This window comes from Oryctolagus cuniculus, chromosome 8, assembly GCF_964237555.1.
Source record: "Oryctolagus cuniculus chromosome 8, mOryCun1.1, whole genome shotgun sequence".
Lineage (NCBI taxonomy): Eukaryota > Metazoa > Chordata > Mammalia > Lagomorpha > Leporidae > Oryctolagus > Oryctolagus cuniculus.
Window position 1 is genome coordinate 62,462,594 of NC_091439.1, and position 27,395 is coordinate 62,489,988.

At 43.1% G+C, this 27,395-nt stretch overlaps 1 protein-coding gene across 1 annotated transcript in view; it reads left to right on the forward strand.

The window, feature by feature from the left end:
* The window catches only part of MANBA (mannosidase beta), a 131,171-nt gene that overhangs the window by 26,457 nt on the left and 77,319 nt on the right, over positions 1 to 27,395 (forward strand). The window contains exons 3-7 of the mRNA XM_051819549.2: positions 2,441 to 2,546; positions 3,343 to 3,513; positions 10,043 to 10,166; positions 23,896 to 24,071; positions 25,179 to 25,289. Coding sequence (XP_051675509.2) covers positions 2,441 to 2,546; positions 3,343 to 3,513; positions 10,043 to 10,166; positions 23,896 to 24,071; positions 25,179 to 25,289 — 688 coding nt within the window. The remainder of the gene's footprint in view (positions 1 to 2,440; positions 2,547 to 3,342; positions 3,514 to 10,042; positions 10,167 to 23,895; positions 24,072 to 25,178; positions 25,290 to 27,395) is intronic.

The following is a 27,395-nucleotide window of genomic DNA, read 5'->3' on the forward strand; positions in this document are numbered from 1 at the left end:
CTCTTGACCACCAGAGATTTAAAACAGTAAAATTGTGTACTGTATAAGTGAATATGATTTATGTTTTTATGTGAAGATGCTGTCACTGATCATCAGTTACAAACTTGTGTCTTAATGGAGTCATTTTTCCAGTGGTCATGATGGGACAACCTAGATCCCATCAGTTCTCTTGTATAGATTGCTGATTTCAGGGAGCAAGCAGGCGGCAGAGTGGTTTATATTTACAGTATTGTAATGTAGGATCAGAGATACATCATTTGTTCTGTGTGACACTAACCAGGTATTGCGATTATGACTTTGACCTTATACTATGACATGAGGCTGTGAGAGAAAGCACTGATATTATGTTCTGTAATGTTCTTGTATCCCTGCAAGCAAATATTTTCATATGAGACCATGTGTGACCCAAGTATCTCTACCACTACTATTACTAAATTTAAAATAATCCTTCTCTTTATGTGAATTTTAAGTGTAATTTATTGGTCTATTCAAAGACAAATAAAGCCAGAATGTAGTGTTCAGTATTATGGAGTTACTGTGTTCCAGGCCCTGTTTCCTGATGATACTTAAAATATCTGCTGTTATGGTTCTAGTTCACTCGAGAATAGAATGCATGTTGCTTTTGCTCAGCAAATCACATCTGAACATCTTTGCCTGTCTGTGAAAATACTGTTGAAAGCTGCCTGGCCCTGGAACACAGCCTGCACACCCTCCCCACTGCTGACTTGGCCAGCTTGCTCGTGCTTAGCTTCTCAGCTCAAATTATACATCAGAAGCAAATGTTTTCCCTTGAAGCGACCGATGCTGTTAGCGCTGCCTTGCTTTTGCTTTGGCACTTTCTTTGGGAGTCTACCCTCCACCTAGGCATTTCAACCCATTACATTTTTTTTTATTGATATATAACTCATGAATCATACAGTTTACTCATTTAAAATACACTATTCAGTGGTTTTTAGTACATTCATGCAGTTGTGCAATCATCACCACAAATTTGGAAGATTTTCCTCATCTTCCAAAGAAAGCCATATCCTTTAGCAGTCATTCCTGTCTCCCACATCCTTATCCCAGTCCTTGGCAACCACTAATTTACTTTCTGTCTCTAGAATTTTCCTGTTCTGAAAACTCGTAACATTGAATCATATCATATATTGCCTTTTGTGATTAGCTTGTTTCACTTAGCATAATGTTTTCAACGTTGATCTATGAAGCATCAATGTTTCATTAATTTCTGTTGATGAATAATATTTTAATATATGAATATATAATATCTATTTGTATTCCCTTTAGGGAGGGAAGGAGAGGGAGAGGGAGAGAATGAATGAATGAATGAATGAGAATATGCACTCCCATCCACTGGTTCACTCCAAAGGATTGCAATGACCATGGCTGGCACTGGGCAGGGGTTGGAACCAAGAGCCAGGAGCCAGGAACTCTATCCAGGTCTCCCTCATTGCGTGCAGGATCCCAATTATGTGAGGCATCGTCACTGCCTCCCAGAGTCTGTTAGCTAGACACTGCCATTAGGAACTGGAGCCAGGAATTGAACCCTGGTACTCTGATGTGGCTCACAGGCATCTTGACCACCAGGCTAAACTTATAGTTGTCCAAAAAGTGCAAATGATACTACTTAGAATAGATAAATTTTTTTTCTATTTCCAGTGTTTTAGGACTTGAATGCTAGCTAGGTTCTGTAGACTTCTTAAATTCAGAGACTGTTTCTGGTCCTTTTGGGGCTTCATAATATCCCCCGAGCACATAATATTCGTTCATGGGTATCAGTCAGTTGGTTAATGTGTTCTCTTGTTGTCAGTAAGTCTAGTAGTTTTTGAAAATGTTTCGCACCTATTATTTAACTTGGTTCTCACAAGAACTTTGTAGCATAAGCAGAGAAAGTCAGTGCATTTGGAAATTATAAGTTCTCTTGATTTTTATGTTGATATAGTCCCTCAATATTGATATATTGTATAAATATGTATTAGAAATCTCATTGGAAATTGCCTCCTTTTAAAAAAGTTATTTATTTGAAAGAGTTACAGAGAAAAGGAGAGACAGAGACCTTCCATCTGCTGGTTTATTCCCCAGATGGCAGCAATGATCAGCACTAGGCTTGACTGAAGCCAGGAGCCAGAAGCTTCATCTATGTCTTCGACGTGGGTGCAGTGTCCCAAGTCCTTGGGCCATCTTCTGCTGATTTCTCAGGCCATTCGCAGAGAGCTGGATTGGAAGTGGAGCAAGAGGGACCCGAGCCAGCACCCACATGGGTTGTATGTGTTGCAGATGGTGGCTTTACCCTCTGTACTACAACACTGGCTCTGAAAATTGCCTCTTAAGGGTGTTTGCTTTCATGCGAAAGGTTTTAATTTTTTTAGTTTTCAACTAATGAAGATTTACTAAGCTAGTGTCTTATATATCTGATTTTAAAAATCTTTTCTTTTTTTAGCAAAAGGCAAAAGGTGAACTTGATTTTTGATGGAGTTGATACGGTCACCAAAATTATTTTCAATAATGTCACTATTGGGAAAACAGACAACATGTTCAATGAATATGTAAGTATTTAAGGACATGATGTTAAAAAAATACATTCCTAGATATTTGTGTTCATTGTTTTTGGGAGCAGAGAAAGATAAATGCTTACCATGGGGTAAAATACAAGCTCTTTGAAGCACTGGGTAAGTTACTTTATTTCTCAGTTGCTACATTTGTAGACTGAGAGGAATACCACCAAGCCCACCGGGTTGCTGAGGGGCTACAGCAAGCTCATGGTGCAAAATGAACACATCCGTGTTCAATAAATGATGCTGCCTTCTCTGTTTGGTTCTGTTTCCTGGGAAATGGCAATTGACAAACGATTGAAATAGAACATGCCCTTTGCTTTCTGGAATAATTACATTCAGGGATTGCATCCTGGTGTCCCTTCTCTTTCAAGGGTAGACTTGTCAAAACAAAAATAACTCATGATTTAGAAATACATGCTGTTCATACCAGAGAGTCAGGGCGTTGTGAAGCGTCTAGAAAATCCTGGGCAGTTCAAGGCCGCATGCAAACAGCCAGACATTCCTGGGCTAAAGATATTTTCTGCTCTTTCTGTTTCCCTAGGATCATCATTCTGTCAGTAAAAATAGAAGGAGAAACCTAGAAATCTGCCTTTGGATGAGAGATTTTGCTTAGTTATAACTAAAAATGGACAACTAAATTATACTATGTTGGATGGCTTCTTTGTCCTAAGGAGGCGAAACCTAAATATGAAATATCATAATGCATTTTCATAGATTCTGCTCTAACATTTTATACACTGGACTACTTACACATCGTGGGGCTGACGGTTCTTTGTCTTTAATTCAGAAGTTTGATATTACCCGTGTGGTCAGAGACGTGAACACCCTTGAACTGCGTTTCCAGTCTGCAGTATTGTATGCGGCACAGCGGAGCCAAGCTCACCCTGGCTACCAGGTGCCCCCTATGTGCCCTCCATCAGTGCAGAATGGCGAATGCCATGTCAACTTTATTCGAAAGGTAATGTGCTCTCAAACAGATGGGGCTTCTGCTTTGAGGATGGGTGTGCTGGCATTCACAATGCTTACTTGAAGGTTCTAGTGCTGTTGCAGAAGCTGGGAGTCTCCTTCCTGACCCCAAGTGAAGTTTGAAAATGTAAAATAACTGATTACCTGAGCTTTTGTAAAGTATCTTTATTTCTCTTTCCTTCCTTCCCCACTTCCTTCCTTCCTTAAATATTTATGATTTAATTATTTTATTTGAAAGTCGGGACACAGAGAGGAGAGGGTGGAGAGAGAGAGCGAGAATAAATGAATGAATGAATGAATGAATGAATGAATATCGGTCTTCTAACCACTGGTTTACTCCCAAAATGGCCACAATGGCCAGGGCTAGGGCTGGGCCAGGCTGAAGCCAGGGGTCAGGAACTTTATCTGGGTCTCCCACTCGGGTGCAGGGGCCTGGGCACTTGGGCCATCTTCCACTGCTTTCCCAGGTGTATTAGCAGGGAGCTGGATCAGTTATGGAGCAGCCAGGACTTGAACCAGTGCCCATATTGGATGCTGGTGCTGCAAGCAGCAGCTTTACCTGCTATACCACATGGCCCTGAGTATCTTTATCTTTCTGAGTATTCTCCCTGAAGTGTGCTTTAGAACTTAGGCAACATCAGAAAAAGAGGAAACATTTGTGACTGGTAAGGGGAGTATATACATTTTTTAAAAGATTTATTTTTATTTATTTGAAAGATGAAGTGACAGAGAGATGGAGGGAGGGACACAGAGATTGAGAGAGGTATTCCATCCACTGATTCACTCATCAAATGGCTGCAATGGCCATAGTTAGGTCAGGCAGAAGCCAGGAGCCATGAACTTCATCTGGGTCTCCCACAAGGGAGACGGAACCCAAGCACCTGAGCTCTCTTCTGCTGCTTTCCTGGGTACATTAGCTGGATTGGAAGCAGCAGGGACTGGAACTGACCCTCCGATATGCTGCCCTAGAAGGTGGCTGTTTAACCTGCTGTGCCACAGTGCCAGAACTGTGGGCATAATAAGGCTAAATATGTTCTAAGGAAAGAACAGACCAGCCTTTTTTTTTTTTTTAATCAAACTTTTCACCAGATTATGAGCTTCCTCTTTATTAGTTCTTATTAGGAAGCTTCCTGCAAATATGAATACAGTTGCTGACATCTCCCATAGGTCCTTATAAAATCAAACAAAAAGATAAAATCCACAAACATGATTATTCTTTGAGTCTGATCTCAGTCTAGAGGACTTAATTCAATTATGTATTAGATTGATTTTATCAGTGTATGTGACATTTAGATTTTAAAAATGTTTTTTATTAAATATTTTAGTTTTTGTAAAATATAGTAAAATTACTATATTTTTACTATAATAAAAATACTCTAAGATTTAGTATTCTAGCCATTTTTAAGTGTGCAGTTTAGTGGTGTTAAGTATATTTACATTGCTGTGCAGCTGTTCTCTAGAACTTTTCTATCTTGCAAAGCTGGAACTCTGTACCCATTAAACAATAGCTCCCCATGTCCCCCTACTCCAGTCTGTGGCAACCACCACTCTGTTTTTTTTTTCTGTGAGTTTGACTCTGCTAGATATTTCATGTAACTAAAATCAGGCAGTATTTCTTTTTGTAACAGTATGATGTCCTCAAGGTTCACTCCTATTGAAGCAGTGCAGAATTTCTGTCCTTTGAAAGGCCGAATGATATTCTATTGCGTATATATACACCACATTTTGTTTATCCAATCATTCTTTCCTGAACATTAGGGTTGCTTCTACCTTTTGTGTATTGTAAATAATACTGCTATGAACATAGGTATACAAATACCCCCACAAGATCTTACTTTCAGCTATTTTGGGTAAATACCTGGCAGTAGGGTGGCTATATCCTATGGTAATTCTATCTTTATTTTTTTTAAAGGTTTATTTGAAAGACAGAATGTCAGAGAGAGAGAGAAAGAGAGAGAGAGAGAGAGAGAGAGAGATTGATTATCCATCCACTGGTTTACCCCACAAGTGGCTGCAACAGCCAGAGCTGGGCCACACCAAAGTCAGGAGCCAGGAACTCCATGTGGACCTCCCAAATGGAGGCAGGGGTCAAGCTCTTCAACCATCATCTACAGCCTGCTCAGGTGCATTAGTAGGAAGTTAGATTAGAAGCAGCCAGGACTGTGACTGGCACTCCAAAATGAGGTGCTGACTTGCAAGCGGCGGCTTAACCTGCTTTGCTACAACACTGGCACCTATTTTTTTTTAAAGATTTATTTATTTTTTACTTGAGAGTCAGAGTTACGCAGACAGAGAGAGAGAGAGGTCTTCCATCCGATGGTTCACTCCCCAATTGGCTGCAACGGCCGGAACTGCACCGATCCGAAGCCAGGAGCTTTTTCCGGGCCTCCCACATGGGCACATGGGCCCAAGGACTTGGGCCATACTCTACTGCTATCCCAGGCCATAACAGAGAGCTGGATCGGAAATGGAACATCTGGGACTAGAACCAGTGCCCATAGGGGATGCCGCCGCTTCAGGCCAGGGCGTTAACCCACTGTGCCACAGCACCTGGCCCTGGCACCTATTATTAGATTTTTTTAAAAAAATTTATTTATTTATTTGAAAGAGTTACACAGAGAATGACAGGCAGAGAGAGAGTGAGGTCTTCCATCCGCTGGTTCACTCCCCAATTGGCCGCAACGGCCAGAGCTGTGCCGATCTGAAGCCAGGAGCTTCTTCCAGATTGCCCATGTAGATACAGGAGCCCAAGGACTTGAGCCATCTTCTACTGCTTTCCCAGGTCATAGCAGAGAGCTCGATTGGAAGAAGAGCAGCTGGACCTCGAACCGGCACCCATGTGGAATTCCTGCGCCACAGGCAGAGGCTTAGCCCATTATGCCACAGCACCAGCCCCCCAAGAGTTATTCTTGTACCCCTCTTTCTCCCTCCTCCAATCCACTGCTAAATCCTTTTGATGGTGTGAATTTTACCTTTTTTTTTTTTTTAGCTCTTGAATCAATTTAATCTCCATTTCTATTACTGTATCTTTTTTTTTTTTTTTAAGATGTATTTATTTGAAAGAGTTACACTGAGAGAGAAGGCGAGGCAAAGAGAGAGGTCTTCCATCTGCTGGTTCACTCCCCAGTTGCACTGTTTGGAAGCCAGGAGCCAGGAACAAGGAGCTTCTTCCAGGTCTCCCATGCTGGTGCAGGGCCCCAAGGACTTGGGGTCATCCTACACTGCTTTCCCAGGCCATAGCAGAGAACTGGATTGGAAGTGGAGTGGCCGGGACTTGAACCAGCATCCATATTTTGGATGCCACCACTGCAGCTCACTACACCACAGGGCCGGCCCCTCTATTACTGTATCTTGAATCCAGTAACTACTCACATGCAATCTTACTCTGGTCTCTCAACTGGCATCCCTACACTTCTCTTGCCTTCCTTTAAATAATCGCCCAAGAGCATCGTCTTTTATATTTCTATTTTTTAAAAGGATTTATTTATTTATTTGAAAGGCAGAATTAGGGAGGGAGGGAGGAAGAGACACACGGGGGAGAGAAAAAGAGAGAATGAGAAAAAGAGAGGAGAGACAGAGAGATACCAGTCTTCCATCTGCCAGTTCACTTTCTAAATCGCCACAATGGCTGGAACTGTGCCAGTCCGAAGCCAGGGGCCAGGAGCTTCTTCCAGGTCTCCCACGAGGATGCAGGGCCCAAGGACTTGGGACATCTTCCACTGCTTCCCCGGGCATGTAGGCAGGGAGCTGGATTGGAAACGGAGCAGTTGGGATGCAAACTGCCAGCCATGCTGGAAGCTGCTGTCAGCTTTACCCACTGTCCCACAACGCCGGCCCAGACAAAAATGTTTACAACCGCTTAAAACTCTTCAACAGCTTCCCATTGCATCGAGCCTAAATCCTGTAGCTTGCTGCTCTGTGTGGCCCATTCCCACCTCACTAATCTTCCTCCGGCCTTTGCCCATCGTTCTCCATTTCCTGGAAAGTTGGGTCCTATTGTCTCCTGCCTCCACATCTTGTCTCTTGCCTTCACATCGTCTCACATGGGGCTCTTTCTGAAAGCAAGTGACTTCCCTCTCCTTTAATCGCAGCCTGTTATTAACCCCTCAGGGCCCCAAATAAAAGGCTTTCATTTTTCAGGGAAACTCATTGACACCCTGCCCCCTGACCTCTGGTTGTATGTTCTCTGTTTTCTTCGCAGAACTCGTCATTCTTCACCTGCTATGCCATAGCACCAGCCCTTCTCCACTTTTGTTTCTTAAACTGTCTTCCCCTAGAATAGAGTGGTAAGCTCCCTCCCTATTCTGCCGTTATCAGCCATATTTTTTTGACTTGGTGAAAACTCTCAAGTGTTTGAGTGTGGTTGAGTGAATAGAAGTGATTTGAGGTCCTAGGTGGGGAAAATGGTCTTTCTTGTAACATGTTGAATATTTTGCACCCCTCCTTCGCCCTATCCCCAGTAAGAGAATTCCCTGTTTGTAGCCATAAACTCCCTAATTCTGAATATGAAGATCTGATAGTTAAGTGGTAAATTTCAGTGGCTGCGGATGCTATGATGGAGTTTCAGTTCTTTGTTTTTCTTTATGGTGGGGACAGATTTATCTTAGATAAATACAGAGCCGAGGAACTCCTATCCGAAGGATCACCATTTGGCCAAACCCTCATTTTGCAAATGCTTTCTTTTAGAAGGATTTCAATGCTTCTTCCTTTTTTAAATATTGAACCCATAGCCTTGTACATTTTAATGATCTATATTTTGAAACTAATTTTCTTCTTTTAAGAAGCAGAAAGCAAAAATTCCGCTCAGAAGGACTTATTTTAAGAGAGCCGGTTCCTACTTTTCGGTTTTAGCAGATGTGCTGCCAAAGCGAGCACTGCCTGCTACTCCTCAATCTGAACCTTCACACTGTGAAAATTGAGGGTCATGAACAAGCTACAAGTAGTCAGGAGCAATGACACAGGAGGCAGATGTTGGCCACCTGTGTCCGTGTCTGAAGTTTGAGCTGATGGTTTTGGGCTCTGTATTCAGAAACAAAGGCTATTGACTTCGTTTTCATGGAGGCAAGTCCAGCTAGACCTTTAAGATATCTGATCATAAAATCTTTGCCCCTCAATATGGCTCCTCACTATGTATAGTTACTACATTTAAATACAATATTTTTTCTAATTCATTTATTTACAGTGGTTAGTTCTAGAGCCATTTTGGAGATGTTTAATGAATATTATTTCACTTCAATGTAACATGTGTTTGAAGAGTAAAGGTACAGTTCTTCATAGTTAGATGTGATTGGTGGAGTTGAGTAGATAAAAGTGCTTTGAAGTCCTTGATGGGGATAAACGGTCTGTCTCATAGGATGTTGACTGTTTTGCTTCCTTCCTCCCTATCCCCAGTGAAAGAATTGCTTATTTGTAGTTATGAGCTTTTCTTACAAGATTTCAGTCAAATTTGACTGTGTTGCATAGACTGATAGGCTGTCTGTTGTGTTAGTTACCTATTGCTCTACAAAAACTATGCTCAAACCTATTAACCTAAAACAACATTTATTGCTGTCGTTTCTGTCATGCAGGGACCTGGCTGTGGCTTGGCTTGGTGCCGCTGGCTCAAGGTCTCTCATGAGGTTACTGTGGAACCGTCAGCCAGCACTGCAGTCAACTTCAGCCTTGGCTGGGGCTGAAATGCGTTCCTAAGCTCACTTGTGGTCATCGGCCAGCCTCAGATCAGCTTCCAGCATCACTCTCATGAGCTCTGCACAGTGCTGCCCCAGGACACAGCAGCTGGCTTCCTCCTTGTCCAAGAGAAATTATGAGAAAGTGCCCCAAACAAAGGGCTTAGTCTTTAAGCCTGGTTCCAGAAGTGATGTCACTTCTGTTCTACTCCATTGGTTAGAAGTGATTCACTAGGTCTGCCTCTGCCCAAGGGGAAGGGATCTCTCAAGGGCATGAATACTGGGGAGGGGGGTATTCTGGATGGTCTGAGGCCATTTGTGTTTGGGGGGATACATATACCCATACACACACACACAGTTATGGCTGAATTGTTAGCCCCCTCCCCCAGATTCATTTGTTGACATCCTAACCTCTGGTGCCTTAGAACATCATCTCATTTGGAGATAGTCTTTAAGGAGGTGCTTAAGTGAAAATGAGGTGGTTAGGAAGGCCCCAACTCAGTGTGACTGATGTCTTTGTGCGAAGAGGACATTTGGATGTTAGAGACACCAGGGATGCTTGGGCACAGAGACCACCAAGGTCACAGGGGAAGGTGGCCACTTGCAAGGCAAGGAGAGTGGCTCAGAAGAAACCACAGCGGCTGACCCCTTGATGCTGGACTTCTGGCCTCTGCAACTGTGAGAGTATCAGTTTCTATTGGTTAAGCCACCTGCTCTATGGCATTTTGTTAAGGCAGCTTTAGCAAACTGACGCACATAAATGCATCTGTACTATTTTGAAAGAAAATGTTTTTCGTCGTGTTTACATTGCATGGTCATCAGATTGTATCTTCTCTTTTCCCCCTAAACCTCCAGGAGCAGTGTTCCTTCAGCTGGGACTGGGGGCCTTCCTTCCCTACCCAGGGCATCTGGAGAGACGTTAGAGTGGAAGCCTATGACATCTGTCACCTGCACTACTTGACGTTTTCCACACTCTATGGTAAGCTGCACGTGTGACTTCTTGTTTTCTTTTTGAGACTCTTCCTCGTTATAAACATTGGGCTTATAGTTTGACTATGTACATGCATTTTTCAGAGACTTACGGAGTTTTTTAAATTTTTTCATTTTTTTTTTTACCATTGTGGTACATTGAATTTATAAAAGTAAGAAGCAAATAGCCAACTGTGATTTGTCATGAAAATTGATAATATAAGGCAGGCAGGTAGGTAGATATCTTTTAGCATTTTTAAAAAAGATTTTTTTATTTGAGAGGCAGAATTAAGAACAGAGGAAGGGGGCAGCACCGGGGCACCGTAGGTTAATCTGCCTGCAGCGCTGGCATCCCATATGGGCGCCAGTTCTAGTCCTGGACGCTCCTCTTCCAATCCAATTCTCTGCTATGGCCTAGGAAATCAGTAGAAGATGGCCTGAGTCCTTGGGCCCCTGCACTGATGTGGGAGACCAGACAGAAGTGGTTGGCTCCTGGCTTCAGATTGGTGCAGCTCTGGCTGTTGCAGTCATTTGGGGGGAAGGAAGACCTTTCTCTCTGTCTCTCCCTCTCACTGTCTGTAACTCTAACTCTCAAATAAATAAATAAATGTTTAAAAAAAAAAAAGAGAGAGAAGGAGAGACAGAGAGAGTGAGGTCTTCCATCCACTGGTCACTCCCCAAATGGCCACAGCTGTGCCAATCCAAAGCCAGGAGCCAGGAGCTGCTTCTGGGTCTCCAATACGGGTGCAGGGGCCCAAGGATTTGGGCCATCTTCTACTGCTTTACCAGGCCACAGCAGAGAGCTGGATCAGAAGAGGAGCAGCCCAGACACCAACCAGTGCCCATATGGGATGCCGGTGCCGAAGACGGAGTCCTAGCCCTCTGTGCCACAGTGTTGACCCTAGGGTATTTTATAAGAAAAGAAAAAGTCAAAGAGCATTTTCAAGGTCTGTTTACGTATTGTTTCTTGTAAGAATTCGGCCTCCAGGGGCTGGCACTGTGGCGCAACAGGTTAAAGCCCTGGCCTGAAGTGCCGGCATACCATATGGGCGCTGGTTCTAGTCCTGGCTCCTCCTCTTCTGATCCAGCTCTCTGCTATGGCCTGGGAAAGCAGGAGAAGATAGTCCAAGTCCTTGGGCCCCTGCACCCGCATGGGAGACTTGGAAGAAGCTCCTGGCTTTGGACTGGCGCAGCTCTAGCCGTTGCGGCCAACTGGAGAGTGAACCAGCAGATGGAAGACCTTGCTCTCTGTCTCTACCTCTCTGTAACTCTGTCTTTCAAATCAATAAAATCTAAAAAAAAAAAAAAAAAAAAAATTGGCCTCCAGGCTCTGCTGCTTCGTGCTGCATCTGTAGTCACTTTCCATGTGGAACTCTTGTCTTGTGGAAAGGGGCAACTGTTTTTCTGTCATTGCACATTTTCACCATAACTATGAGCACTCCTCTGACGCCTCCACACAGGCCTTGCTAAGGTGGGCATTTGGCCCGTGCCTGGGTTTGAGTCCTAGCTTCATTCTGATTCCAGCACTCTGAGAGGCAGCAGATGACGACTCAAGTTCATGGGTCCCTGGGTCCTTGGGTCCCTGCCACCCACATGGGAGACCCAGAAGCAGTCCTGGGCTCTGGCTTTTGGCCTGGCCTAGCTCTGGCTGTTGCGGCTTTCAGGGAGCGAATCAGTGGATGAGAGGTCAATGTGTGTCCGTCTCTCTACCTTTTGGATACATAAACTAAGGATGTAAGCTACGAGGCAAACAGAACAAGTTTTGTCAGGTGATGTGTACTGCCTTTGCAGTTGGAATTACTCACTGTCAAGGAACATTGAAATAAACCCCAGAAATCTGACAGATGTCAATAATGAAGCAGCTCAACTCTGGTTTGATCCTCGTTGAGTTCTTTGCTTAGCACTCACTGTGTTTACTTAAGAAGCAAACAAGAAAATAGTGTGTATAGTTATCTTGTAATATGCTGCACATTGGGCAGAAAATCAAAGATAAACAAGGATTCAGAGTTGAACTAGGGCACTCAAGGATGGAGGGAGCGACAGGTGGGATATTCAGTGACAGCGCTCGGTCCAGTGACGTGGAAATCTGCCTAGACGTAATCAGAAAGAGCCTGTGTGTCAGCTCCAGAATTCTGTTATCTTCAAGGGGCAGGTGACCCGCGATTGCTATTCAGCTGAGCCAAATCTGTATTTTCTTTGTCATTTCCATCCTCCTGCCCTCCCTTCCTCCCTCTTTGCCTTCTTCCCTCTCTTCCCTCTCTTTGTTGAATGGCAGTTAGTTGAAAGGCAGAAAGAGAGAGTCGATCTTCCATCAGCTGCGTCACTCCTCAATGGCCACGCTAGCCAGACTGAAGTCAGGAGCCAAGAACTCCATCTGAGTCCTCTATATGGGTTGCAGGGTCTCAAGAACTTGAACCCTCTTCCACTGCCTTCCCAGGCACCTTAGGGAGCTGGATGGGAAGCAGAGGAGCCAGGATTTGAACTGGCATTCTGATAGGAGATCTGAGTGTGCATAGGTGGAGGCTTAACCTACTGTGCCCCAGCACTGGCTCCCAAGTTTGTATTTTCTTTAAAGGAAGACGACAAATCTAATGAGATGGTTGTTTACTTTTTGATTGCTGCTTGTATTTTTAAATGTTTCAGAGGCAGGAAAAGGTCTTGTTTGAGTTGCACATGTAAATGTGGCTGAGTTTATGGTCTCTAGTTTTGTGCCTCTGAAACACCTTCTTAATGAGGTGTAACCCAAACTGAGGATTTTTCTTAATAAAATTGAATGATCCATTATCCCTCACCTCATGTCTCCACCCATACATTTTCTCAGATGTGTGTAATTAAATCCAGCATAAGGAGAGGTTTGATTTAGCAAAAGTTACTTACTTAATAGGTTTGAAGGTCAATCAGTATTTAGATGGTTTGCAAAAAGTACTGTAAGTTCCAGCTATTTTATTACCTGCAAAATATTTGAATAACAGTTGTGTAGTTTAATTTAAAATTTTGAATATGAAACTAAATGTTTTTTTTTCCTAAATGTGACTCATTAAATAGAATTTAATTTATTGGTCACTAGTGCTTGTGTGATTGTGAACCAAATCAATTTATATGATGCTTAAAATTCGGTTTAGATTTAGTGTAGTCAATTTTTCTTATGTACTATAGTTTTATAACTTTTATGAGTGCAATAACGTTTGTACTTAACATTGAAAAATATTTTTTCCATTCAGAAGTTGTGTCTTGTGCATGTTAAACAGTAATTTTTACATATCTAATTAATTCTATGGTTATCCATTTGATGATTTGATGTAACAGAAAATTGAAGCATAAACTTGTGAAAGCATTAGGAGAGGACTTGCCTTTGTGAGTTTTATTCAGAATTTCTTTTTCCTACTTTTTTCTGGAAATAAGCAGTTACTACTGAAACCAATGATAAATAAAAGCAATAAGCTAATGTGGTCTGGAAACTTTTACGTATTTGTATTATACTATGAGGAAGACACAATTACTGAAAACTAAATTAGCTCATTCAGTCATTAGAATGATAATAATGATAATATGTATTTATTTTTAGGCAGAGAGTGAGGGAGCAAGTGAGCTGTTGTCTGCTGGTTCACTCCCTCAATCTAGCGATAGCCTTGGTTAGACGAAGCAGGAGCAGGGAGCTGTGAACTCGATCTGGGTCTTCCACATGGGTGGCAGGAACCCAACCTTTTGAGCCATCAGTTTTTGTCTCCCAGGGTCTGCATTAGCAGTAAGATAGAATTGGGAATATAACTGAAAATGGAATCCAGGCACTCCTATGTGGGATGTGGGTGTCCTGATGGGTATCTTAACTACTAGGCCAAATGCCTGTCCCAGATTACCTGATTTTATGAGCTTTCCATGTGGTTATATAAACAGATAAAGTTAAAGTGTGTAATAAGTGTGATCTGTTGAAACATTACATTATAGAAAGATTTATTTATTTGAAATACAAAGAGAAGAAGAAGAGGGAGGGAGAGGGAAAGGGAAAGAGATCATTTGTGTGCTGTTCATTTCCCAAATGGCCATAACAGTCAGAGCTGGGCCAGGTTGAACCATTTGCCAGGAACTCCATCTGGGTCTCCCACGTGGGTGGCAGGGACAAACTACTTGGGCCATTATCTGCTGCTCTCCCAGGCGCATTAGCAGGAAGGTGGATCTAGAGAGGAGCAGTTAGGATGTGAATGGGTGCTCCCACATGGGATGCACTTTCCCCAGTGGTGGCTTAACCAACAGCATTTTAAATGCTACATAGTTCAATGTTTTGTTAGCTCAGTTAGAATAAATAATGTCATGGCATTTTTCTACATGTGAATGGCCTTGCTTTCACACCTCTTTCTGAGCTAGGGTGGGCTGTGGATCTTTGCCTTGAGCTGCAGACACTGCCACCATGTCGGATGCTTCTTTCCATACCCTGCCCAGACGGACCTGCTGTCTCAGCCTGCAGCATCCTCCTTCAGTTCAGGTGATCTGGCCTTGAGTTGGAGGAGTGTGGTCTGGCTCTCAGCTAGATCTCTGCCTGCTCAGCGGAGGCCTGTGTTGAAGGACATCACTACCCTTTGCTTATAGTGTCGTATAGAGAATGTAATATTAAAATACAGCAAAGATTGGGAATCATGTTTAGTGCCTTAGTAAGAGCATGTGTTCATTTTTTGCTTACATTTTTGTGAGCCACTTTTTCATTAATCTTTTAATTACATTACCCCTAAAATTACAGTATTCACCTTTTTTTTTTTTTGACAGGCAGAGTTAGAGACAGAGAGAAAGGTCCCCCTTCCATTGGTTCACCCCCAAATGGCTGCTACGGCCGGCGCGCTGTGCCGATCTGAAGCCAGGAGCCAGGTGCTTCCTCCTGGTCTCCCAGGCGGGTGTAGGGTCCAAGCACTTGGGCCATCCTCCACTGCCTTCCCGGGCCACAGCAGAGAGCTGGACTGGAAGAGGAGCAACCGGGACTAGAACCCGGGGTGCTGGCGCCACAGACGGAGGATTAGCCTAGTGAGCTGCAGCGCCAGCCCAATATTCACTTGAAAATAGTTTTAGGAGTCATTGGGTAGCTTGAATAGTCTTTCCTCTGATGAGATGCCTTGTTGGTTAGGTACATTTTCTTCTCTGGAACTTAATTAGCTTTGTTTTGTTGGAGATCTTGCTTTGGGTCTCTTTTGCCTTGATTTTCACTTTAGAGGATTTTGTCCTGCTAAATAGGCAAGGGGATCTCATTGCTTGGTGAAGAAGTGGGGGAGAACAGCTGTCACAGCTTAAGTGTGAACCTGCATTTCTGGTCAATGCAACTGTTAGCTCTTCAAAAAGCTGCTTACATTTGCCTTATAATACTAGTAGGAGCCCAGAAAATTATCTTAGATTTGACTTGACACCTTCTGTGGCCTGGTCATTTTGGAGTGGTGTCACTCCTGTGTCTTTCAGTGCACGGAGCTGCTTTTCCCTGCAGCTGTTCATTTTCTGCTGAAGAAGCTAGCAGGCAGAGGGGGTGCTGCGAGGAGCTCAGCAGCGCTAGCCTTTGGAGGCAGCTGTCTCGGCGTAGCCTTCCTCCAATGGATGAAGCATCCTTTTCATCTCACCTAAGCAGACTCTCCCCTGCTGGCCTGAATGATCCTTGCCTCTGAACTTCCATCTCCTTGCTAGTCCTTAAACCCCTGCTCCCTTGGCATCCTGTATTTCAAAGATTTTTTATTTGGGACTGCTGTTGTGGTGTAGCAGGTAAAGCTGCTGCCTGCAATGCTGGCATACTGTATGGATGCCAGTTCAAGTCCTGGCTGCTCCACTTCTTCTTCCTCTTTTTTTTTTCTTTAAAGATTTATTAATTCATTTGAGAGGCAGAGTTACAGAGAGGCAGAAGCAGAGAGAGGGAAGTTTTCCATTCGCTGGTTCATTCCCCAAATAGTTGCAATATCTGGAACTGGGATGATCCAAAGTCGAGCCAAGAGCCTCCTCTAGGTCTCCTACGTGGGTGCAGGGGCCCATCCGCTATTGCTTTCTCAGGCCACAGCAGAGAGCTGGATTGGAAGTGAGGCTGCTCCACTTCTGACCCAGCTTCATGTAATGAACCTGGGAAAGCAGCATAAGGTGGCCCAAGTGCATGGCCTCTGCACCCACGTGGGAGATCCCGAGGAAGCTCCTGGCTTCAGTCTGCCCTTCCGCAGCCATTGTGTGCATCTGGCAAGTGAGCCAGCAAATGGAAGACCTCTCTGTCTCACTCTTTGTATTTCTCTCTGTAACTCTTTCGAATAAAAGGAACGTTTACAAATTTGTTTATCATTTTAATTTTATGTGAGAAGCAGAGGCAGAGACAGACCTTCCATCCGTGGGTTCACTCCCCAAATGCCTGCAACAGTCAGGCTGAAGCCAGGAGGCTGGAACTCAATCTGGGTTTGTTATGTTAGTGGCAGGGACCCAAATACTTGAGATATCACCTATGTGCTGCCTCACAGGTTGTGCATAAGAAGTTGAATTGAAAGAGGAGCTGGAACATGAACCAAGGCATTCTTATACTGGATGCAGGTATCTCAAGTGGCTTCCTAACCACTGCACCATATGACCACTCCTGCATCCTGTATTCTTAACAGGGACCTATTGTATTTTATTTCTCTAAGTACATTCTCAGAGTTAGAAGCAACATGTTTGCTTTGTGGAATGGGGCATAATTTAATGTGCCTGTCAAAGTTCACAGACAGTAGTTGTTCAAAAATACATTTCACTTGTTTGACAGAGATGCTCACATAACAGTGCTCAGGGCCTTCATCAGGTAGTTTTGGTTACCAGAATGATATTTGGACAAGTAGAGCAGCTGTGGCACCATGTAACCACACACTGAGTGCTGGGTCAGATACCTTCTCTGTATAGATTGCAGTGTTCTTTTGTAATAAGATTCTCTTATTAAGAGGATAATATTTTATTGTTACAATGTCCCCAAATGCTTGGTTTCACATTGAATGCACTTTTTTCCAAGATTTATTTTTTATTATGTATTTGAAACACAGTTACAGAGAAAGAGGGAAAGACAGAGCTTCCATCTGCTGGTTCACTCCCCAAATGGCCACAGTGGCCAGGGCTGGGCCAGTCGAATCAGGAGCCAGAAGCTTTTTCTGGTCTCCTATGTGGGTGCAGGGGCCCAAGCACCTGGGCCATCCTCTGCTGTCTTCCCAGGTGCATTAGCAGGGAGCTGGATCGGAAGTGGAATAGCCAGGTCTTGAGCCAGCACCCGGTGCCCTTATGGAAGGTTGGTGTTGCAGGTGACAGCTTTACATGCTATGCCACAATACTGGTCCCCTTGAATGCATTTGATTTTGGACCAAGGACTCTGAAAAGCAAACAAATAGGTTTGTTTTTCCTCATCATGCACATTCACATTTCAGTATGCATGAGAATGCCATTTTCTTGAGTGTTGCTTTTGTGAAACTCTCCTGGAAAATAGCACTGGAGTCAAGACGCCTGGGCCCTCGTCCTTGGCCTGAGTGCTGGAGATTTTGTGGGAGGGCCTGTGGTCAGGGTCTCAGAAACTTTACTTGCCAAGTGACTAGGAGATCACTGAGTTGCTTCTATCTCTAACCTTCTGTGGTCCTTTTCCTTTGCTGACAAATTAGAAGAGTCATCATAGCCAAGTGAGGATGTAAGTGTGGACGAATGTGGTTTCTCTTTAGAAAATAAATTTTTTTTAAAAAATTCATATATTTGAAATTTTTACTTCCCAAATGCATGCAATAGCCAGGGCTGGGCCAGGCAGATGCCAGGAACCTGGAACTCAGTCTGGGTCTCCTGTGGGGTGGCGGGGACCCAAATACTTGAGTCATCACCTGCTGCTTACCAGGGTGCACATTAGCAGGATGTACGGATGAGAAGAGGGGTTGGAATGTGAACTCAGAGGCACTCTGATTTGGGATGTGGATCTTCCAAGTAGCGTCTTAACTGTTGCAACAAACAACCATCCTGTGGTTTTTCTTAAAGCTAGGCATCATAGCCGGTGCCACAGCTCAATAGGCTAATCCTCCACCTGTGGCGCTGGCATCCCGGGTTCTAGTGCTGGTCGTGGCGCTGGGTTCTGCCCCAGTAGCTCCTCTTCCTGTCCAGCTCTCTGCTGTGGCCTGGGAGTGCAGTAGAGGATGGCCCAAGTGCTTGGGCCCTGCACCCACATGGGAGACCAGGAGAGGCACCTGGCTCCTGGCTTTGGATCAGCGCAGTGTGCCAGCCGCAGGGGCCATTGGATAAACCAACGGAAAAGGAAGACCTTTCTCTCTCTCTCTGTCTCTCTCTCTCACTGTCCACTCTGCCTGTCAAAAAAAAAAAAAAAAAAAAAAAAAAAAAAAAAAGCTAGGCATCATAACACTGGTTGAAAACACTGATGCTTGAAGCTTATAATCAATTACAAAAAGCTTAGGGGATAGCTTGAGTGTGTATCTTCCAGGTACTTACACATGTAACTAATGTAACGCAGCCATCTTCCTGTGTAAGACTTATAATTTTTCCTCCTAGACAAGTGAATAAAATTTTGTTTTGAACAAAGAAGTAGACTATATAGGAATCTAAAATAAAGGTGCTATTTGTTAGAGGATTTTAAAGGCTAACATACTGGACACAAACTGGAGTTGTCTTCGTGATCCTTTGCAGGAAGGAATGGTGTGCATTAATGTAGCCCATGTAGATGTTTACCCTTTCTACAAATTCCCATCCAGGTTTTTTTTTAAAGAACATTCATGGTGGCTCTGAGGAAACCTTGAGTCAGTGACTAAAGCCATGTTCTCTGCCATGCTCTGGCTTGCCTTCCTAGTTGAGGTTATATGAACACATGATAGGAATCTCTTTTGAGCAAGCACAAGATGTCAGCAGGGATACCTTTTGGCCTGGCAGCTAAGATGCTGGTTAAGATGTGCACAACTCACATCACAGCACCTTGTTTCAAAGCCCAGCTCCACTCCTGACTCCAGCTTCCTGCTAATGTAGACCCTGGGAGGCAGCAGTGATGGCTCAAGTAGTTGAGTTCCTGTCACCATGGGGAAACTTTAGCTCAGCCTTCCCCAGTGTGGCCATTTGAGGAGTGAACCAGCAGATTGCAGATCCCTTTCTCTCTGTCTGTCTGTATCTCTCTCAGTAACTCTGCCTTTCAAATAAATTTTTTTTTAAAAAGTGAAGAATTCAGCAAATAAAAGGAAAATATTCACGGACTATACACAATAATCAAAGGAAAAGATGTTGAACTCCAGTCTAAAGTAAATTTAAAAATAGATAAAAATCATTAAAACCATAGTAGGATATAATTCCTATCAATTTGCTTGACAAATATTTAAAACAAAGTTTGACAAAATATTGCATTAGCAGCAAAATGGATACAGTAGGGCATTTGTTGAAATTGTGTTGCATTCCACTTGGGGAGAGCTGGGACTAATAGGTATTCTTTGGGAAACCATAACTTGTAAATGCTAGGAAAGGTGTGATAGGAAGTTGAATTCTACAAACGGGTCTTCATTTATAAGAAGGAGCTCTAGTAACTAGAAATAGGATTATATATTTTTAAAGTAGTGAATGAATAGACATGATTAAGTAATATCAGGAAAATTACTGATTATTTGAGACTTTGTGCTTCGTGAGTGTAAACTCCTTGATTTCCTATGTGCTACTAAAGGAAAGGCTTGATTCCATTTGGAAGAGGAATGGGCAATAGGAAACGGGTATCGTGTATTTGGTGATGACCTCATGGATCATAAGGCTTTTCATGGGGTGTTCCTCTGATAGCCCTAGCTTTTCATTTGGGCCACAGGTTGTGCCCCAAAGGAATGCCATTTGCTAGAGAACTTTCCATGTTTAAAGCCAATGACCTTTGGGGATTGTTGTGCTTGTCTTGCTGTGCGAGGTTGTCACTAACAGTTGATTCCCCTATTGTAGAGGAAGTGACAGAATATAGGATAGGAGCATTCTTGGTTGTTGAGAGGTACTTAGAGGGCAAAATAAAAATCTTTAGGTAGAAATCAAAGAGAAGTGCATTTCAAATCAGTGTAAAGAGGGACTTAACAGTACCCAAGGCTAGCAAAAATGGGAAGGCTATTTTGTGGGACAGTGGTTTTTTTGGTCACTAGCGATATTTAAAGTCAGGTTGGAATGACATTTTTAGGGGACTATTCGAGGGCAGGGATCAACAACCATTTTCTGTAAGTGGTCAGAGAGTAAGTAGTTCAGGCTTTGGGGGCGTTTTGCAACTGTTGCAACTACTCAACCCTGTGGTAGCAGTGCACAGAAAACCAAAAACAACGGGTGAGCAAATAGTGCTGCTGTTACATATGTCAGTTCTGGCTTCCCTAACAAAATCGCACAGACAGAGCATTAGCTAAAAGAACAGCACTTAGTGCTCTCAGCTCTGCAGGCTAAGTCTCAAGATCAACGTGCAGATTTATTTGGTTTCTGATGAGGGCTCCCTTCTTTGTTTACAAACAGGCGCCTCTTACCTTTCTCTGAAGGGAGGAGAGAACTTCCACTTTGACCATGGCCTTGTCTAAATATGATCAGAATCGATGAACTCAGGGGGCTTCCATAGCCTTGGAAGCTCATGACAAGAGCCTAGGGTGATTACTGATGCTGTAAACAAGAGTGTCAATTTGTTAAGTCAACAACAGGAGTCACTGTGCACTTATTCCTCATGTAGGATCTCTGTCCTTAGTGTGCTGTACATTGAGATTTAATGCTATAACTAGTACTCAAACAGTATTTTTCACTTTGTGTTTCTGTGTGGGAGCAAACTGTTAATCTTTACTTAATGTATGCTAAACTGATCTTCTGTATATAAAGAGAATCGAAAATGAATCTTGATGTGAATGGAAGGGGAGAGGGAGTGGATAAGGGGAGGGTTGCGGGTGGGAGGGAAGTTATGGGGGGGGAGCCATTGTAATCCATAAGCTGTACTTTGGAAATTTATATTCATTAAATAAAAGTTAAAAAAAACCAGGCACCTCTTTTTTTTTTTTTTAAGATTTATTTATTTATTTGAAACTCAGAGTTACTGAGAGACAGAGGCAAAGAGATGGCTGTAATGGCTGGAGCTGCACTGATCTGAAGCCAGAGCCAGGAGCTTCTTCCCAGTCTCCCCTGTGGGTGCAGGGGCCCAAGCATCTGGGCCATCTTTTACTGCTTTCCCAGGCCGTAGCAGAGAGCTGGATCGGAAGTGGAGCATCTGGGACTTGAACTGGTGCCCCTATGGGATGCCAGCACTGTGGGCTGTGGCTTTGCCTGCTATGCCACAGCTCCGGCCCCCAGGCACCTTCTTGCTGTGTCCTCAGATGGTGGAAAGAGAGATCAATTTCTCTCTTCCTCTTATAAGGCCACAGTCGTATCAGAGTCCCATCCACCCTTATGATCTCATTTAACCTTAATTATCTCCTAGATGCCTGGAGGTTAAAGATTCAACATGAGTTTTGGGGTATGGGGAGCACAATTCAGTCCATAGCAGCTGTGTTCAGATAAAACTTATTTATAGGAACAAGAGGTGCTGACTTGGTGTGTGGAGGGAATCAAATACTGGTAAGGGCGTAGACTAGGTGATCTATCAGGCGAGGGATTCAAAACCTGGAGGCGGTGGGAGGGTATACTGCACAGCTCATTGGATCAGGGCTCTTTGACTAGTGTTCCTCAGAATCAGTCATTTCATAAGTAGAAATAGCTCTTATGTGCACCAAATCCATCTCTACTTTGGCCAGTGGGAGGTGCAAATGACGGGCCCGCTGTGGTCTGTGGTTGTAAGCCAGCTGTGCCAGTTAAAGTCTTTGGCCAGCACACAAACCCATCTCTTCGTCTTCGGTCGTAAGGCCGTGACTACAAATTCCCTCCTCATTTGTAGGAAAAGGGTCTCTAAGATATTTCTCAATTCCTTCCCTTCAGAGAGAGAGAAGTAGAAGCCATTAAATAGGAACTCATCCAGGTCTTTCCATGAGTCATACAAGTTTAATGCATCTGCCTCAGTCAGATGCTCTTCTTCTGTTTTCTGCTGCTGCAAAGAATGAGAACCTTGTCCTGACACTAACCCCCACCCACCTCTCCAGCCAGTTGGGACCTCATCCCTGGTGTCTTCTGTGTAACCTAAAACAAAAGGATCTGATTTTCCACCCAGTGTTTGCCCACAGCCTGTCACAGCTCTCTGTCTTAATTAAAAATCAAACCAATGCACACACAAATCCAATGCAGGAGACAAGAAACACACAATGTAAATTTACTAGGAGGTAAAGAAATGGGGTATAATGCACATAAAGGAAAACCCTTGAAGCTTCTGTCCCGTCCCAAACCCACACTAGAAGCCCCACTCTGACTGGTGGCTCCCTTGTCTTTCCATTGCCCTGTAACTGCACTTCAGCCTTGTTTCTTTTCTTTTCTGACCTCCTCTTTTCTTTTTTAATTTTTTTAAAAAAGATTTATTTAGGGGCCAGTGCTACAGCACATAGTGGGTAAAGCCACCACCTGCAGTGCCGGCATCTCATATGGGTGCCAGTTCGAATCCCAGCTGCTCCATTTTTTTTTTTTGATTATTTTTCCTCCAAAGAAACCTTTTATTTAAGGAATACAAACTTCATTCATTTCATAGGTACAATTTTAGGAATATAGTGATTCTTCCCACTGTACCTGCCCTTCCACCCACACTCCCATCCCTTCTCCTCTTCCCTTATCCATTCCCAGTCCCATTCTCCACTAAGATCCATTTTCAATTCACTTTATACACAGAAGACCAACTCTATACTAAGTAAGGAGTTCAACAATTGCCTCTTTTCTTTACCTCTGCTGTATTCCTAGATTTTCCAAGTTGCATGTCTACTTGCTTTTGTACTGATGGATATTCCATATCTTTCTGCATATGCATCCTGCACTATTAAAGTGCTGGAGCTTCTAGCAATTTTTATAAAATTCAAATCTGGTTATGTTGGGCTTTGATGAAAAGTCTCCAGTGACTCCTCAGTGATCTTGGATGACATTGCCAAACTCCTCACTTGTCCTAAAAGGAAGCAGCATGGTGTGAACCCTGCTTACTACTTTTTTTAAAAAAAATTATTTATTTGAAAGGCAAAGTTACAGAGAGGCAGAGGCAGAGAGAGAGAGAGAGACACAGACAGACAGACCGACCCTCCCACTCACCCACCCACCCACCCACTGGTTCATGGGGCTGGGTCAGGCCAAAGTCAGGAAGCAGGAATTCCAGCCAGGTCTCCTTTGTGAGTGGCAGAGACACAGTACTTGAATCCTTGTCTGCTGCCTCCTAGGTGCATTGGCAGGGAGCTAGTTTGGAAGCAGAGCAACCAGGACTGGAACCACTACTTCAGTATGGGATGCCAGTGTCCCAAGTGAGAAGCCTGCTGTGCCATAATGCCTGGCCCTGTTACATAGCTTTAAAATCCTCAGTATTTTCACTTTATTTTATAAAAAGAAATAAGTGCATATCATTCTTGGAAGGTTTTTGTGTTCTATTTGTGCCCTATATATAAAGTCTTTGTCTGATATACATAATGTCTCTCATATATTTACACACACATATATATACGCACAAATAATTTTGATTATTTTTCAAAATGAAGGATAAACTCTAAAGATTAAAGCAAAATTCCCACTGAACTTCTTATGACAGCAAGTGGAACACCTACTAGCTTAGAAGTTACTTTGTTCCTATCAGTGAATTAAGAGGAATGCAGAGATAATGCTTAGATATTAGACATCTGTATATATTTTCTTTTCTCTTTATGCTTCAGATAACAGTGCCAAGGAGTGGAATCTTGAAATACAGTCTTCTTTTGATGTTGTCAGCTCAAAGCCAGTTGGTGGTCAAGTGATCGTAACCATCCCTAAATTGCATACGCAGCAAACACGTGATATTTACCTTCAACCTGGGGAAAGGATTGTCGATCTACTTGTGAAAATCAGCAAGGTAAATGATGGGACTTCCTGAGAAGTGTTGACGAAAAGCCATACCTGCACAAAAGCAATGCCTAGAAAGAGAAGAAGATGAAAGAAATATTGTTTCCTTCTTTAGGTTTTCGTTTTCTCCTATGTTTTAAAAAGTTTTATATATTTATTTTTCATTTACTTGAGAGAGAGAGAGAGCTTTGATCTGATGGTTCACTTCCTAAACCACTGCAATAGCTGTCCAAGCACTTGGACCATCATCTACTACGTCCCAGGGTTCACATTAACAGGAAGCTGGATCAGAAGTAAGTGCAGGGATTTGAATCCTGGCACTCCGCTATGGGATACAAGTGTCCCCAGTGGCTGCTTCAACACCACAGCCCCTATTTTCCGCCCCTGTTTTCTCCTCTTTTTTTTTAACTTCTCATATATTTTGAGTATGAGCCAAGAAATTATTTTGCCAAATTTTGTTAAGAAATAGAGAATATATCATTAATTTAGCAATATTTCCTCTCAAGAAGTCAGATACATTTTAACATTTTTCTGTAGTATTTTCAATATTTTGAATCCAAAATACATTCTAAACAATGTATTTAAATAGAAGTGGTGGTTTTGGGTACTTGCCAATTATTTTGAATATTGGTGCTTATTTTTGCAAAATTCTAATTCATCTTTCATAGGTAGAGGTAGGGTGGATTTTTTTCCTTTTTCCCTTTTCTGTTTCTCTAATTGATAATTATGAACTGAAAGGATGTAGCAAAATAGTATTTGGTAACTATCCAGATAAAGTAAGAACTCAAAATGGTTTCTAGTTCTCAGCTTAGAAAAAGATGCAATTTCAAAGTCCAATGCTAAGTGTTAAGAATATAGAGTAATTGTAAAATTGAGTGTTGGAGACAGGAAGAGTAGTTCCTTCCTTTTCAGTATATTAATCCATGCTAAACTCCTAGCATGCTGATTTAACAATATTAGGGGTTGGTATGATTTGAGATAATATGGGCAGGGAGATTATATTGCTTTAGAACCTAGAATTTCTGTGTTTGACTATATAAGAAATCGCTATAATGCTGAGTCATATTTTGTTAAATATGCTGCACTACTTAGAATGACTTATCTTATTTCTTAAAAGAATACTTCTGTAGAAACATGGTGGCCTCATGGACATGGAAACCAGACTGGGTACAATATGACAATTCGTTTTGAACTAGAAGGAGGTTTAACTATAGAAAAATCAGCTAGGGTAAGTAAATATTTTAATAAAATATTTTGAGAACAACAAGAAATTGGTAAAGCTCTTTTAACCCTGTCAGTCCAAGATAACAGCATTCAAAAGCTTTTGTGTGTGTGTGTGTGTGTGTGTGTACTTATATTTTTAAGTGGATCAGACTCTACATATTATTTTGCCAATAAGTAGTCTCATCTGGATTTTTTAATTATGTCAAGGTAATAAATGTGTACAGTTTTGAAGTTCAAATGTTACTGAAAGATTCATATGAAAAATAAGATCTCTTGCCCCAACCTTCCTATTTGTATTTCGTATTCTCAAAAACCAATAACATTTTTTATTATTTATTTCTTCTACCATTTATCTTCATTTCTCCAAATGATATGCTTCTACCAGTGTTTTCTAATTTTTCAGTCCTGCTCAGTTCATGCTACAATGCTAAAACTTGGGAAGAACTGCACTTTGTTATTTATTAGCTGTTGGGTGCCTAGTGATTCAAGTCCCATTTCCTCCATATGTGAAATGGGGGCTACTAAGAGTGGGGGAGCCGGCGCCGCAGCTCAGTAGGCTAATCCTCCGCCTTGCGGTGCCGGCACACCGGGTTCTAGTCCCGGTCGGGGCGCCGGATTCTGTCCCGGTTGCCCCTCTTCCAGGCCAGCTCTCTGCTGTGGCCCGGGAGTGCAGTGGAGGATGGCCCAAGTACTTGGGCCCTGCACCGCATGGGAGACTAGGAGAAGTACCTGGCTCCTGCCATCGGATCAGCGCAGTGCGCTGGCCGTGGCGGCCATTGGAAGGTGAACCAACGGAAAAGGAAGACCTTTGTCTCTGTCTCTCTCTCTCACTGTCCACTCTGCCTGTCCAAAAAAAAAAAAAAAAAAAAGAGTGGGGGAACTTGGATCTGGTTTCAGATAGTCATACAAGATGGTGAATAGTAACAATGCTTTTTTTTTTTTTTTTTAAGATTTATTTATTTGAAAGTCAGATTTAGAGAAGAAAAGGCAGAGAGAGAGACAGAGGTCTTTCATCTGCTGGTTCACTCTCCAATTGGCCACAACAGCCGGAGCTGGGCCGATCTGAAGCCAGGAGCCAGGATCATCTTCTGGGTCTCTCATGCAGGTGCAGGGGCGCAAGGATTTGGGCCACCTTCTACTGCTTTCCCAGGCCATAGCTGAGAGCTGGAACAGAAGTGGAGCATCCAGGACTCGAACTGGTGCCCATATGGGATGCCAGCACTGTAGGTGGTGACTTTACCCATTGCCCCAGTAGTAACAATGTTAATCTTCTTCCTCGATTTCCTACTCCCTCCCTACCACTTCAACCTTTGGTATTTGCAGTTGGCTGAGGTTTGGAATCTACTCTTGCTCTCACTTTCCTGTTACCTCTTCTGTGGCCAGGTACTATGCTAACTTTGGTATGTCCTCCAGGAGTTCAGGTCTTACTCTCTGTACAGTTGTGCTATCTGTTTTCTGAGACTGTGTGTATGTATTATTTGTGTGTGTACATAACAGGGGGCTTTAAAAAGCTCATAGAAAATGTGCATATCTGTTCATTCCATTTCCCATGAACTTGTAGACACCCCTCCCCAATAGCATATGGAGGGAGAATATCCTGGAGGCTTTCACTCTTATTCTAAGCCTCTGGACAGCAGATGTTTGCTCTTTCTTTCTTTTTTTTTTATTTTTTTATTTTTTTTTGACAGGCAAAGTGGACAGTGAGAGAGAGAGACAGAGACAAAGGTCTTCCTTTTCCGTTGGTTCACCCTCCAATGGCCGCCGCGGCCAGCGCACCGCGCTGATCCGATGGCAGGAGCCAGGTGCTTCTCCTGGTCTCCCATGGGGTGCAGGGCCCAAGTACTTGGGCCATCCTCCACTGCACTCCCGGGCCACAGCAGAGAGCTGGCCTGGAAGAGGGGCAACCGGGACAGAATCCGGCGCCCCGACCGGGACTAGAACCCGGTGTGCCGGCGCCGCAAGGTGGAGGATTAGCCTAGTGAGCCGCAGCGCCGGCTGCTCTTTCATATGTTGAATTTTTTGTGTACCATCGTTAGGAAAATTTAAAAAATCATGAGTCACTGCATCTTACTACAGAGAAAAAAGAGGAATTTCTGCCTTTTTTATTTTT